The sequence below is a fragment of the Ambystoma mexicanum genome, chromosome 7q, assembly GCF_040938575.1.
Source record: "Ambystoma mexicanum isolate Mex_15411 chromosome 7q, UKY_AmexF1_1, whole genome shotgun sequence".
Taxonomy (NCBI): domain Eukaryota; kingdom Metazoa; phylum Chordata; class Amphibia; order Caudata; family Ambystomatidae; genus Ambystoma; species Ambystoma mexicanum.
The window spans coordinates 675685312-675701606 of record NC_090941.1 but is presented as its reverse complement, the minus strand read 5'-3'; the positions used below and the strand labels follow the sequence as shown (position 1 = coordinate 675701606).

General features: G+C 44.6%; 1 protein-coding gene across 3 annotated transcripts in view; it reads right to left on the bottom strand.

Moving 5' to 3' along the window:
- Positions 1 to 16295, bottom strand: part of ATP8A2 (ATPase phospholipid transporting 8A2) — a 3773191-nt gene that overhangs the window by 2405104 nt on the left and 1351792 nt on the right. For all 3 annotated transcript variants that reach the window (XR_011284127.1, XM_069639892.1, XM_069639893.1), the window contains exon 12: positions 2064 to 2191. Coding sequence is in view for 2 of the 3 variants with exons in the window: in XM_069639892.1 (XP_069495993.1) it covers positions 2064 to 2191 (128 nt within the window). In the remaining variant the exon portion in view is untranslated. The remainder of the gene's footprint in view (positions 1 to 2063; positions 2192 to 16295) is intronic.

Below are 16295 nucleotides of genomic sequence, written 5' to 3'. Positions count from 1 at the left end.
CCGCACCCATATGAGCAACCAAAGTTTAAAGCAAAGAGGATCTGGAACCCTATGAGAGAAAACAAGACAGCAAAGGAGAGAACACTTGCTTAGCAGGAGAGTGAATCAAGCCGTGTAAAGTATTGCAAGCCTGGCACCAGCACCGACATGAGTGGTTGAGAATAAGAGGGTCAAAAACCCTAAGACTGATAAAAGGAATCCTACGCTTGGTAGTGGAAGTGCCAAGCTGGTAGGACACAAGAACTTTGAGGCTAAGAAACAGTTCCTCGTGAATTATCCAGTGACTTCAGATAAGAAGAAGTCTAGGAGAAAGGAGCACAACCCTACCATTGGAATCTTGTATTTTGGTACATTATTTTGAATCACTTTATTACCAGCGAAACTGAGAACTTTTCTGTTGGTTGAAAAGAACACTTTACTTTAGGAAGAGATCATCCTTGCACAGTTGTCTTAGATTATTAGTGTTAGGGACAGAAGTAGGTTTTGGGATATGACAGTGGCAGACTTTTTAGTTTCAGAGTTCCTGACAATTTCACTAGTTTCCTTTGAGGCAGGGAAATCCCTCTCATCTTTAGGGATAGAGAGGCATTTTTACAACCCTCTTAATTAATAAATGTCTAGATCCAAAAACAGGCCACCATTGTGTCCAAGCCTTACGTCTGCACCCTTACAGTATCTATCAACCTTGATGTATCTATTAATAATGTGAGTTTAACTTTCTAAAGTTGTACTGATGAAATTAAGTCCTTAAATTGCCCAGTCATATTTGATCAGCTTAATCTCACTTCAATAAACATTTGCAATCAAGTGATCTTTTAATTGCTACTATAGCTCGGGAGGATAGCTAAGGGGCAACATGCTCGCCTTGGAAGCAAGATGACACGGAGAACCACAGGTCGATCACCGGGTCCGCGCTTAGAAAGCTCTGGGTATTAAGCGTGTTATAAATAACCTATCGTATCATTAATGAGGTAAAGTCAATCCTAGCAAGAGTGACATTTTGATTGTTGTTCATAGTCAGCATTTAAGTCCCCAAAATGTTTGCATGTATCCCTGAACCTCGCAAGATACAACGCAGCCCAGTATTAATACAATCTGTAATGCACTCACTGTCATTTACTAACATCTAGAGACCAAACACAGTTACATATCACACTTTACAAAGCAGAACATAATGTAACAGAACACTGCCTAGTCTCACTGATGGGTCACAACATCTCCCATGGTGACAATGCAAATAGTTCTGACTGCTTCATCCGTTCTATTTTCTTTCGAGGGATTCTGGAAGCCCACTGAGAGCCTGTGGTGTTAAGCCGTAATATGCTGGTGCTTTTGAGGCACTACTTGACATTGAAGGAACCCCCTCGTGCAGTCCATCTAGCTGGAGCATGGCTTTCCAGAAGCAGTGCAGAGGAGCAGGGGTTGAGATGCACCCGCTGCCTCCTCGGCTCCTGTGAAATGGATGCCCCTCCTGGGGCTGGTGGGGAAGAGTCAAGGGCTGTGTTTTCTATTGGCTGCAGCCACACAGCGTCTACATTGAACAAAGGTGCTGGGAAAGTGTGGGGCAGCGGGTGAGCCTTAGCCAATATCAGGTGATGAGGGGATGCTGTGCCTAGCCTCCTCTGCTCTGGTGCGACAGCCTTCGGGTAGAGCTAATGTTGCCTACCTGGGGATTGAGGAAGCGAGGCAAGGGTCGTAGGTGCCCAGGAGCAGCACTGGCTCCAGAGATGGGAAGCACCTTCTGTCTCTTGCCGTTCATTCTCCTTTTATTGGTGTTACTAGATACAGGTGATGACTGAAGGTATAGGTTGAGATTGAGGTTGCAGTCCCTCCCCGTTATACCCTACCCAACCAAGTCATTCTGGAGCAAAGTGGATCAAGGAGCAGGGCTCATTGGAGATTATCCTCACTTACTCTTACTCATATGATCTAATGCCATTATTTTTGTATTTATTATGCAAATGTATTTGGCATCACATGCTTCTTCCAGAGGTCCACGTATGAATTGGTAAGGACATCGAAGGAAGAGGGGCGCAGCATTACTAAGATAAATAGGCCCTTACCCAGTTGATGAAGAGAGCCTGGGTGAACTTGACCACTTCCAGCGTGACCAGCAGGCTGATGGGAATCAGGTTGTTGTACAAGATGATGAAAGTGAGCAGATTGTACCCAAAATTGGTAGATAATGCTTCTGTTGAAAAAAGAAAGGAAGATATTTTGGTATATGTTAACCAGCCAAGCTTATCACACGATTAATCAGCAGCAAATAAACCAGACATCTATCTTGAGATGGGCGAGTACATCAACCACTGGTTCAAGCATCACCTGCAGGACACAGGGTTCGTATCTCCCTTTGCAAAGGAGAAGCATGAGCTGCTCCAGAGGCTTCCTGTGACCATACAGTAATTGTCGCCATGGCTCAACATGTGCATGGCAGGCAGATGAGGCACAACCCGTCAGCTCACAGTGCATCCCTGCAGTGCACGCCCTTTGGAGATTATAAGGAACGCAGGATCAAAGTCACAGCTCCAGCATTACCTCAGAAAAGGCAGATCTCAGTTGTGCGTCTTAATTACGGTGTGCACGAAAAAGCATCTGTGTGTGAGTTTGAAGGAAAAGATGAGTAAAGCGTGTAGGGTGGGAGTTCTCCTTAGAATGTTGCATATTTTTCAAAGTGATCAGGGATGTTATTTCACCAAAATGCCAGGGTAGCAGAAGTGACATCACATGACCCGTGACCTCTGATGACATCACAGGAGGTGTTGTCATTTGACCCCACCCCAAAGTGATATCGCAGGAAGGGATGGAACTCAACCTTTCACTCCTTGACAAAACAGGAAGTGGCATCATATAGCATTGTTCCTGAGTAGACTATGAAAAATATGTTTATGATATCACTATAATGTGTTGTACATTTCATACAAGAATGGATCGCCATATGTATCGTTAGGATCCGTGTGTATAGACCCATATTACAAAATTACTGTGAAAGCAAGCAGACGTCCATGACCAAATGATAATGACGTGTTATTTATAGCACTTACGATTAAGCGCTTTGTATAGAAAAAATATACACCCAATATCACCCAACCTGTGTTGGTACTCATTTATCGCCCTTAGAAGGATGAAAGGCTTAGTTGAGGTGTTTAAGAACAGACTAAATCAGTGACTCACCCCCTGAAGTGTGCCTGAAATAAACCTCTAATGAGTCTAGCAATTATTGTATAGAATTCCAGAAAGACACATTATTTGGTTTTCCTATTCTTTCTGATTTAGGGTCAGTGCTGAAAGTGTTAGACTTGTGGCACTCCTGTTCTTTTTTTTCTTCTTTTTTAGAGGCCTGAACATGAAAGCCAGCCACTCAAGAAGTAAAGAACCACGTGTGCTGGCCACAGCCCAGGAGCTTGCATTACAAAAAAAGGACAATTATTTGTTTTCCTTTTTTTTAGGGGTAGCAAGGAAGAACTCAGAAGCAGTTGCGACCTCTGGCGACCCCAAAATGACGTCCCTGAAAGTGATATTCATCATATAAAATCGAACCTAGTTTATTCACTAGAATTAAATGCATTCCTGCTTCGAACACGTGTACAATCAAGGGCCCAGCTGGTTGTTCATTATTGAACGCTATTACTCTAAGCCACTTCGCAATTATCTTTACTTTTGGGCATCTGTAGGGTTTAAGCACATCGCTGAAGTATTAAGGTGCCTGTGAAAATGGCCCAGGGTCGGAAAGGAAGGGACAGTTGACTCCTTGGATGAAGAGCCAGGTTTTCAGCAATGTTCGGATGTGGAGGGGTCCACTATGATATGATATGGCATTTATAAGTAAGTCCCAGAGTTCCACTGGGCTCCGACAGCAACTCATCTGCTGCAAAGAGGGGGACATCTGGAAAGGGGGCGGTTCCAACAAGCTTCGGACGCAGGAGTGCAGAGGATCTAAACTCGTATTGCAGGCAACATCAGGCAGGATATGTTTTAATGGTATAAAATAATTTAGTCCGGCCCTAGGAATAGGAGCTCGAGGGAAAAAATGTACCTAACTTGCTTTAAATACCTCCAACCTTAAAAAAAGTCCCCTGGAAGGAAGGACAATTTACTCCTATGTCTCCCCACCTTACAAGAGTGTTGCGCAGGCATAAACCCCAGGACTGGACAGCCAATGGGGACCTGCGGCATGGAGATATAAGAGGGAGCAGAAGGAACAAGGAAGCCTCTTGGTTTAGGGATTTGTGAGGTGTCAAACGCGTGGAAACAGGACCGGCATCCAGGGCTCAAATCGAGGGTACACGTGGGTGGACAGAGTCCACCCACTTTTTTCTGAGGGTGTACTCAATCTCCCCACCCTGCCTCCCCCCGGCTAAAATGTCAAAACACTGAATGTCCTCTTTGAATTTACGCATTAAAGCCGACCACAGGGATCGGGTTTGCAGGCCGGACACTTCACCACTGCACTATGTGCATTGATGAAAAATAAACAATTAAAGGTGAAATGTCCCATTTTGCTACTGCAAGTCCCAGGAAAACATTTGTATTGGTTTTTGGACTTTAAAACATGCACACCTTTTAACGTTTTCAAAAACACTATTAGAAGAAAATATCCTCTCTTGGTTTTGCGTGTGTGTTGATTTTATGAAAGGCAAGTGCCATTCGTCCTGTTCAATTTGGATGGTTATGCAAAGCCAATTTATTGAAAAGTGCATATTCCACCTTGATATGCTAATTTCTGGTGACATCACAACCCATTGCATATGGGGATGAGTCCCCCCCACTCTAATTCTTAAGACTTGACCCCTGCCGGCATCACATTGCTCCCATTAGCTGCAACTCACCCGCACCAAAGTAACTGTAGGCAAGGAAATCCTAACGTTTCAAAAAGGTGCCACTAGGAGTTCTGGAAAGTGGGGGTTCTGACCTACAGAGTCCCCTCTTAGTTTTTACTGTGGTTCTCTGAAGCCCCTCCCTGAAGCAGTGGTCGAAGTGAGGGGGAGCGGTTGGGAGCGGTGCTCCTCTGCCGTTTTACTGTTCCCATACTTTTATTTTAAGAAGAAACCGTTCCGGAATGGTTTAGTTTTAAAATGAAAGTGTAGGAAGAAGTTGGAACTTGCACATTCAGTGCAATGCACTGAACGTTCCCTTAAAAAGCAGGTGCATGTGTTTGGGGATTGGATTGTGTTTGGGAGGGGGCGTGGGTGCAGGCCAGCAGGGAACATAGTTCCACTACTTCTTTTCGTACACTTCGACCACTGCCCTGAAGCTATTGGGGCAGGCACCGTCATTGGAAGAGCGGGGAATCTAAAGGAAACCCATTTATTAAGGGGGAGTAACATCACTCAGTCTTTTTTTTGCAGGTCAAAGCTTCGGAACCCTCTCACCCACGCCCTATGGACAGCATTTCACAATTGTCATACATTGTGACCCTAACATGTTTTCTTACCACAGAAGTCATAGATGCAGAATGGCAGAAGTACAGGGTGATGCCAAGCAAAGGTTGCAGCTACTAAAACAAAATACAAGCATTGGCAATGCCAACAGTTTTGGCTTTTGTGCAGATATGGGAGAGGTAGGCATTGCCGTAATACTACTAACGGGCCATTCATGGCAGCAGTTTGACAATGGTATGAGTACCTGGGCATATGATAGCAGTGTCAGCCAAATGCCTATCTAATACCTAAACACCAGCCAAAACTGTTGGCTTTGCTAATTGTTGTATTTGACAGGACTTCAGTGAAAAAAATACATTCTGCTTATTGTTCAAGTGGCTAAAGGCAGACCTGGTTGAGATTTGTATTACACCCGTAGCACGTTTACAGCTCCAATGACTCCCTTAGCTATCAGAAGACTGCTTTGAAAAAAACTTGATAGGCACTTCCTTAAGTCTTGCTAATGATAGCTCAAAAAGATCCCAGAAGAGTGAGTTTCGGGCGGGAGGGGCAGAAAGTGGGTGGGAATGGCCATAGGGATTAGCATTGCCACGGGCAGTCAACGGGTGGGTAAATAACCAAACAATGCCCTCCTCGTAAATAACCAAACAATGCCCTCCTCATATGCCATTTTCCCTAGTTGTACTCCAATGCATTCATTTTGGCTTACAGGTGGCGCTACAGCACCACCTTTATAGACAAAATAAAAAGGGTGCTGCATTCACATTCCCTGGGGGCGAGGCCTGGCGGCTAGCCTCAGGATGACTGCGAGTGCCCTCTATCCCCAGAAGAGAGGTCATTCAACATCACTGACTGACAAATGGGACAGGCAGGCTAGGTCATTAAAAGAACTATGCCCCAGAAGTCAGGCATCCAGAAAAGACCTTTGACCCAGAACAAATGTGTCTGAAGTGGAAACGTTCACCTCGAAGTAATTGAATTGTCAGTATATTATATTTCAATAACAATGCTGAACATGGATCACTTGAAAGCTGAGTCTAACTGATTTTAATAAAATCTGTGGCCTTCAAATCTCCCATCACTGCTGTGTCTTGCCTCTAATTTTCGATGGTGAGTGGGGGGCGGGCATTCTTGGGTTGGCACCGATAATTTTGTGCTACTGCCAAAACAAACAAATGAAAAGCAGCTTTAATTAATCCAACGCCAATGAGGATTGATGTTTGCGAGGTACCGACAAACAACCGGCAGGTCCATGACGCTAATTATTTCAAGAAATGGGCCACAAAAGGTAACTGTACTAGAAACGTCTGCTGGACACTGGTCCAAACAACGTAACGGATTGTCAGTTAAGATACCTACAGTCTTATGTAAATGAAACCTGCAGCCGCTGTATTCCATGGACCACTGCGTGCTCATTTGTTGACAGAAAATGGAATAGCGTAAGCTATTGGTAAACACCAACAGTGGGGGGCGCTGTGTGCGTAGGTCACACAGCCAAGTCACGACCAGAGATCTGAACATGGCGGACACAATGAATGCATTCAGATTAAACCTAAAGCACGTTCCCTGAAAGCTTGAACAAAGTGGCGTGTAAATGGCGCGCATCTAAGCCACAGCATGTTGTAGTGTGAAGGGCGCATCTCCTCAGAATGGCAGACTGCATGACGTTACAATAGCAATGCCCGACAGCGAGAACACACCGCAAATCACGCTGCCCCTATCCAGCGGGAGATACGGCTGCGTCAGCGTAATAATTCACTTTAATTTCCAGCCGGCTTCCCAAGATAGCGCTGATTTAAAGCATTTCCAGACAGGCCTTAGAAATAATTCACTGCTAGAAAATCTGGCACAGGCCGTTTCCAAGTGACCGATACAGCAGCACCTTTTCGGAAATCGCACTATGGAGATTTTCCACGTGTTTTCATATGTTATGCACAGTGGCGCAGCACAAAATGTGCCCCCCTCCCCCTGCGAGCCATGCCAAGGGCCCCGTACCGCCAGCTCGGCAACAAATCACGGGTCGCGCCACACTCTGGGCCGGCCTAGATTACAACGCCTGTGCAATAGGTTATGCAAATTGCCACGTGCACTGAACATTCACTCGGGGAGAAAGAAAAATGACTTGAGCAAGTCAATGCATCTTCCTCTCAATAGTGCACTTGGAACAGAATATACCCTTGTGCTCTCTGACCAACTTGGACAGTTCTCCGCAGGTAACAGGTTTGTAGGCAAATTGTATGAATATCAACTCCGTTTAATTGCAGGCAGCTCCACCCATGCCTAGAGAGAGATGTGCGCGTGGCAGACACTTTCACTCAGTGCTCAAGTCCTGAAAAAATAAGTGGGGGGGGGGGGGGGGGGTTCATTAACATGCCACACCGGGTGTGACGTCACCAAAAATTAGGATTTCAGTGACATATGCAAATTTCATGTCATTGGCTTTGCATAACCGAACAAAATACACTGGGTTAACAGGCATTTGTCTTTCAGAAAATCAACACACAAAATATAACCCGAGAGAGGATATTTGTGTTGGAAAATTAGTAAAAATTGTACACTATAAAACCCAAAAATCAATGCCTGGGTTTTCCCTGGGGTGCACAGTTCCCATATGTAACCTTTAGTCGTTTCTGCCCCATCGTCTAGTCCTATCGTGACGTGGTGGACTGGCCAACCCGGCGACCGTGGTTCGAGTCCCCGCCGTGGTGCGCACGAGTAAACTCCTAACATTCTGAAAACACAGCGCCTCGATGACCCCGGGCTGTGTGAGCGCTTTAAAAATGCAAACAAATAAATAAATCTGACAAGAAACTAAGGTAAAAATGCATCCTTGAATTTGCATAAATTACTACGTGCAAAGAGGTATGATTTACAAAAAGATACCCAATTTAGAGTTTATTTTGTACTCGCCTTAAAAAAAAAACATTGAAAATTAAACATATATTTACTTTGCATGTTTTATTGCCGATTGTCGAAGTTCTTGCAATAAAAAACGTTTGACCGAAACTATTAATTAATTTAAAAAAACGTCCAAAAGTATGGGAGCCCCTCTGCTAGAAAAAACTCAACCAAATAACCAGTTTTATGTGATAATCCACATCCAGAGTGATATGCAAGTAGATGTTTCTCTTCTTGGAACGTACAGGCAGCTGAATCGGGGGTGGGGACCGTGCCGAGTGGGAATTACACCATAGAGCAGGGTATTTGGGCGTGTTCAGTAGTGGTGCTCCCATATATTTTCAAACTATGAATTCATGAACTTGGATATTCAATAATTCATTCATTACACGAGACCCAACCGGGCCATGACAGTGTTTAAATGATGCTTTTGTTCAAGCTACTGGGATTCTGTGTCAGGAAAGGACTGGCTCATGATGGTTTTATTGTGTATATGTATGTCCTATTTGCTCAGAGGAGCCGATGCCATTGGTCCTCGGGCACTGCAGAGAATGCTGTATTTGGGTTCTATGTTCTTACATCGCCAGGCTTTTTTCACTGAGTTTGTAGGCAAAAATGTTCTGCCGAAAAAGAAATCATCAACATTAGTTTTATATTTGGGGGTTACTCACTAAGCCCCCCTTCCCTATTTTGTAGTCCCTAGACCCCACACCTCCCTACCCCTTTTATGCCCTTACCCACCCACCCCCTATATTTTTTAATGAGCTTTTAGGCCGAATGTTTTTGCCAAAAATTGCAGCAAAAAAAAGCCTAGCGATGTAATAACGTCTTACCGCTGTATTTGATATCCGGTGGCATCGATCATCTGGCACTGTGCCCTGTGAGGTTCTCTGACACAAATGAAACGACTAGTCTCGGGGTGTGGAGGTGGGTGAGAGATGTGGTTGTCGCCATAGGGTTACAGGAGCCCATTTTCATGGTTTGCACTGGGGGCCAGGCCAATTTTGTTACACCCTGTGTCTCCGCCTTTCAGTGATACAACCAAACATTTAAAAGCCATAAAAAAAATCCCCCTTTGGTGCTATTCAAACAGGTTGATTTCTGTTCGCCATAAGCAACGTTTTCTTTTACTTGAACCACACCCGAAACAGCTCCTGCAGCTCCCCTCTGAAAGCAGTTGGTATTGTGTGTGTTGTTAATAGGTGATGTTAATAGGGGTATTTATTCATACAATGTTTGTCGGATACCTGTATATTTATTTATAAATAATCAGAGTCCATGTACCCGACAAACATTGCATAAATAAATAAATCGGGTCGTGGCTGAGGACTAATTTCCCCTTGTGACCTCTTGCATGGGGTCACCAGAGGAAGTTACAGTTTGCACGAAAGTATTTTTTAGTTTTTTTTTCTCCCCAGCGCAGAGCAGGGCTTTGGGGCGGCTGACTCTGGCCGGATCCCAAGAGCCGGCTACACATCTGGTACCGGATCTCGGATCTGGCGAGAGCCAGCCCAATGGCCAGCGCTGCCCATATCAAAATTAAACACAGGCAGGGGTGGTGGCGTTGTGCTGCATGGAGCAGGGGAAACAGGCACACCGGGATTTTTACTGCATGCCCCTGCTCACACGGCGCTCATAAATCCAAAAGAGCACAGAACACAATAGTCACAGTGCTCGTATCCACGTATTTATTAAATTCTCTGCAATTTATCGGCTGTGTGAAAGTGAGGAGGGCGACTTTCTAATTCACAAACCTTTGCTTGGACATGGTCCTATCTGCCCAAGAGAACTGTTCCTGCCCTACCAACCGACCAAGAGGGACTTTCTCTTAGAAGCAGAGCCTGCATATATTTTGGGAGTAGACCAGCACGCTTTCAAGCATCTGCCCGTTGGAACTCTCTCCCCTTACTTTTTTGGATTGAGACCGTCTTACATGTATTTTGCAAAACCAACCTTTTCTAGGAGGTGTTCAAAGCACGCTACCACCTGCTCCCTGCAATACAGTACTACAAATGCAGGTCCGTTCTTCCTCCCACGGCACTTTTAAGCACACGAATAAGCAGTCCGTGGGCTATATACGAAAATAAATCAAATACAAGTTTCAATTTCAAATTTAGATAACATATGAACCTCCAATATATTATTTTGTTTTTCTGGAGATTCCATAAAATAAATATCAGATCTAATGTCTATACTGCATCAATAATTTACAACATATACCTTTGAAATGTACAGCTGCAACATGCAGCTGTAAATTTGTTGTGTGATTTTTAGTGCTAGAAATAATCACATAGCAGCTTAGACTAATTTGCAAGAATGTTTTGTGTTTTGCTGCAACTTACTCAGGAAACTACATTTCCCAGGCACCCAAGCACCGTAATCTTTTTCCCTGGGGCGTGTCAGGGCCGGAGTGTTGGCAGGCTGGTTTTCACCGGCTACTTAAAGCCAATTGCACACCGGCTACTTAAAGCCAATTGCATTAGATGGTTGCTTACTAAATTAGCTTGCACTCCTTATGCTTGTTGCGTGATTGCTAGTGCTAGGAATAATCGCATCATAGCAGTTTAGACTTGTTTGTAAGAATGTATTGTTAGGGGTGGACCCCCAGGCCGGCCAAGCCGTGCTAGGAGCCCGCAGGTGTGAGATCGTGGAAGGCCTAACTCCTTCCCTTTGGCCAATAAAGAATAACAGCTCCACACAAGAACAAGGTACAACTGAGGTTTATTACAGCCAGCAAACCACAGGGATTACATAAGTGGAGGAAAGTCCATGCATCTCTCAGCGAGCTCTGGCTTGCAGGCCAGTTCTGAGGACATGTGACGTCACAATTGGCGTCACTCTCTAGGACCATCTCCAAAACCTATGTCCACTCGGGATAGGTTACTGAGTGGTAGGTCCCATATAGGAGTCTACAAAGATGCAGTATTATTGGACAAGGCTGTGTCAGGTGCCATCCCCGAAAACTGTTACTTTGGATTTGTTACAGTGAGCAAGCCCCGTGATTGGTCAGTGACCCCCCCACTATCCACCCCTAGAGTCCTTGTTTTTGATTGGCTGAGCCGCGAGCCCCCAAGCCAGGGACAAACTCTGTTCCCAGCTCGCAGGTCACCTGTGAACAGTGCATGTGCAATTATGTGTCTCCAAGGTGCAACTATGTGTCAGCATCATAACCATGTGTAGCCCATAGCTGCAATGAGGGCACTCCTTTTACCAACGCAGAACTGTAGCATGAATGTAACAACTTTGTTGTTGCTATTGTCTAGTCATTGAGACAGGTTGCTCTTCTCAGCCACCAAATCTTGGCTCCTCAGCTCGGCCAGATCACGTGCTTGGAGACCACGTTTGGGAGTACAGGGGCTCCAAATTATTCTGTATTTGTCAGAGAGCGCACCTCTCCTGCAGCCGGTGTTACTTTGGTTCAGAGTGTGGAATGTCATTAGCAACATTGCGACCTTGGCAGCAGCCCCGTCCCAGCCGCAGAGGTTATGCTTGCACAGCAGTCTGTGTGGCTTGGGGTCTCTCTATAAGTCGATCGTGGCCTACTAGATCTCCTAAACCATGGTCTGACTTCTACTATACATGTCTTCCATAGTGTCCATAGGTTATTGCGTCATGGCTGTCAGGTCCCTTGAATGCTCCTGCCACACCATGGGTTATTTGCATGTATGCATCTGCAAGCATTTACACAAGCCCTTCTTGCTTCTTGCGTTCCTGTGCTGCTGTAGCAAGCCGAATGGGAAAATAATAAACGTGCAGACAGTATGTATATGTCACTGTCCTATAACTCAGAGCTGTATACCGGTGTTCTTTGTGTAGTTGGGTGTGTGAATGTCTCAGTGTGGTGATAACACGCATGCTTCATGTCTAACGTAGCTATGTCGTCATGATGGCGCTAACGACTTGTGGCATGGCTTCTTGGTGTTTTAGTCGATTCCGTCCATGGAGCAGTCTCCAGATCCTTCATGTGGGTCTTCATCCATGCTGGGTAGGGTTCGTACTGCTGCAGGGTTGTAGGGCCAGCTGGGAGGTTACCTTTCCCCGATACCTGTCCATCGTAGGGGCAGTGGGAATTGACGTGAGCTCATATGAACGCCGGCCATAGTGTCTCTGGTGCATCTTCCGGTTGGATGGTCTCTCGAGACAGAAGGCATATTCCGACCTTCCCTCGTCAGTATTATGTATTGCTGCAGCCTACTCGGGAAACTGCATTTTCCCAGGCACCCGAGCATAGTTATCTTTCCCCAGCAGCGTGTTGGCAGTCCTGTTTTCGCCGGTTCATGTCTGGTTTGCAAGGGCACGTTGCCTTTCCTTGTTAGCGGTTTGTTGTGCAGTATCCTCCTTTCTGGATTCACTGTTCAGGTATTTTGATTCTTTATGCCTATTTACAGCTTTTTGTTGATCCACACTCGTACTTCTGTGACTTCCGTGTCCCGGGGGTTATGTCAGACCTATCAATTTTGCTTCAGAATATGCATAACTTTAGAGTCAGAGCCCCTTCTCAGAGTTCAACGGAACCATGAACCAAGCACGAAAAAATGTGTAACCCGCTACCTGGCAATGGACATCCTCACCCAAAATATGGCCAGAAATTTTGAAACAAGGGGGTTATAGTCGCATTGATGAAACTAGTGAGCTACCCACTGTAGATGACTACGAACAGTTGAGGGTGTATCCGTCTCATTTCACTGAACGAAAGATGGATGAAAGCTCCTTAGTAACACCTTGACTGCTGATTCAGAACCTGCTGAGACACGGCAATCTAGCAGTATTGATCCTCAGGCCACAGTAGGTTTTCGCCTACAAAGTGTCACTACCCATAATAACAAACCTGGGTCAATCTCTTTACCTGTACCCAAGTCGTCTACACCCAATCGTTGTTTAATTGATCACATCTAACAAAAATATTATTCCGAACATTGTCCCGATAAGACCACCATTTGTTGAACCGAGCCCTCTTTCTCCAAAGAACACCTTTCAGGAGCTGCGTCTTAATATTGCACTACTTAACACATGCTCTCTTGTTTGGCAAGGATTGGAAATAGCAAACCATCTTGCCACGACCAATCTAGATAGGTTTGCTATTTCTGAGACTTGGCTACATGAAGCGTCCTCTCATGCGGTGTCCCAGGCACTTCCACCTGGGTGTAAGATGTTCAGATCTGATAGATCCAGACAGAGAGGTGGAGGTGTTGCCCTGATTGAAAGACATCACCTAGACTGCCACGCCGTTAACATAGCACATCTTGAAGGCTGTGAATTGTAACTCCGAAAGCTGAGAGTATATCAGAAAAGCACAGAGAGAATTGTTGTCTTATATAAACCACCAAATAACATGCTGCAGTTTGAGGAACTCTTCCTGGCTTTCCTCAGTGATATTGCTAGTCCTCACTAACCTGTGCTTGTGATGGGTGACTTTAATCTCTGGACAGAGAAGAATGATGATGCCCAAGCCATTTTCTTTATTAGCATCCCTCGAAACATTTGGCTATACACAATCAGTTAAAGAACAGACACAAAGAGATGGTCATACATTGGACTGGGTTTTGAGTCAAAACATCGCAATCTCTCCTATTACCATGTTACCCTATCCATGGTCTGACCATGTAATAGTTACATTCTCTATATTGTTACCCTCTAAGCCTCTTTGTCTGGATAGGTTACTGAGAGTAATGAAGAAACTAGGAACTTCAAGCATATCACAGCATCTATTTTCTTTGCATCCTTAGCCCCAAGATTAAAAACATTGGAACATCTTGATGACCCCACTCACATGGTATTGCTTCTGTTGCAATCTATCCTGGCTATGGTAAATCATCTGGCTCCGGAGAGGACTAAACTGATTAAGCCTGAGCCTGTTAATAACTCTTGGTTTAGTGATATTATTCAGGCCAGTAAACATAAAAGAGCACGAGAGCGAGATTGGAGACAAAATCCTTGTCCTCTTACACTAGCAGCCTATGAGGAGTCTGTGTTAGGGTTCAAACAAGCCATTATTGAGGTGAAATCCACAATTTCAACACTAGAATCAACAACGCTAAGTCCAGCTCTAAAGAACTTTCCAAAATCCTCAGCTTCCCTCAGAGTAGAAAGGAACTCAGCCTGGTGTCAGGGAATACAGGACAAGTTTTCAAGGAAAACTGCTGTCCACCAACAAGTAATTATATCTCGGCGACTCTGTTTGAAAGACCGTCCTATCATCACAGAGCCCCCGCTGACCACAAATAGTCTTGTTAGTAAGTACAATCTAAAGATGTTTGTATTTAGACAATGTACTGCGTTGGGAATCTCCAAGATCATCTCTCATCTGATATTTGCCCTGCCAACATTCTCAAGGACTCTCTCGACCCTCTGGTCCCTTGATTCACAGAGATCGTGAAAGCTTCCTTTAGAGATGGCCCTATGTCCACGTGTCTCAAGGAAGCTTGGATCACTCCTCTTTTAAAGAAAAGTCATGTGGACCCCTCTTTAGCAAAAAGTATGGGCCAATTACAAATGTCCAGAACCTCCTGAAGATTTTAGACTGCGTTGCTTATCTTCAGTTCCAGGAATTCGTGAAGGCTAACAACACCCTAGACACTCACCTTTCATGTTTTAGAACCAAACACAACCCTGAAAGAGTCTTATTGGACTTTAAGTCCAATATCTCCAGGATTGTGGTGAGGGGTCATCCAGCGCTGCTTATGTTATTAGATCTCTCAGCAGCGTGCAACCTTGTTGGCCACACACTCTTAATCAACAGGCTTACAGCGATCGCCTGTTTCTCCGAGATCACTGCCCAGTGGATTCAATCCTTTTTAGGCCCAAGATCTTCCAGAGAGGCTATCAATGGCACACAAGCTTCCCCCATTATTAGCACCTGTGGGGTACCCGACAGCTCCTGTTTGTCAGCAACTCTATTCAACATTTACATCAGGCACTTGCTTGATCTCTTGGACAATCTGGAAGTTCAATACACCAACTATGCTGATGATACACAGATTGTCTTCGAGTTATCGGGTAACTACACTCAAGACACCGAAACCATAAATAGAGTCTTTTCTGCAATCCAACTCCGGATGGCCTTTAACTCTTTGGACCTTAATGATGAAAAAACAGAGCACCTCATTATTGTATCAGGTCCCCGATAGAAATAACTTGACTCAGTTTACAATTATATTACGATCATGGGCTGCACGATACTTGTCGCTAAACACGTGAAGACACTGGGAGTCTATTTGGATGCTGAGCTTTCCATAAAATCTCATGTTTCCCCATCTTCGCTTTTCCTTTCACTCTGTGACTAAACTCTTGTATCAAATAAGACCATACCTTTTCTTCGAAAATCAATCTTTTCTTGCATCTGCTCTTGTTAACACAAGATTGGATTATTTCAACAGACTTTTGATAGGAACATTTTGAGCCAATTTACACTCCCTTCAAGACTGCTCAAAATGGAGCTGTTAGGGCAGTCTATGGCTTATCTAAACGTGACCATGTCCTAGCTTCGAGGAGGGCCCTACATTGGCTCCTAGTGGTGCATAGGATTACCACAAATTGCTCTCGCTACCAATAAATGTCAGTCAGCTACAGCTCCTCAATATCTCATGAATCGTCTAGTAGATGCTCAGTCCACGAGATCTCTATTTTTCTGCCAATTCCGTAAACGACTGCAACCACGATTCAAGTTGGTCAGATTTGACGGGACAAGTTTTAATGTGCAAGCAACTAAGAAATGGAATTCCCTTCCCATGTCCTTGTGGACGGTGTCCTCTTTGTTTGCTTTTAAGAAAGCCATCAAGACTCATCTGTTGCATGTCTTTACAACGACACCCAAAATAACGACATACCTTAAAAACACCTATTTTTCTTTTTTAATTTGGGGCTCCCCTTTTCTACTGCCTTTTTACCCTCCCCCTTACTACCTCTACCCATTTTAATCCATGAACCCACCCCCATATATATTTTTAATGTAAAATTCGACTTTTGTTCGTTATTTAGGTGTCGTTTAAAAGGCTTGTCATCATTTCTTTTGTGGTA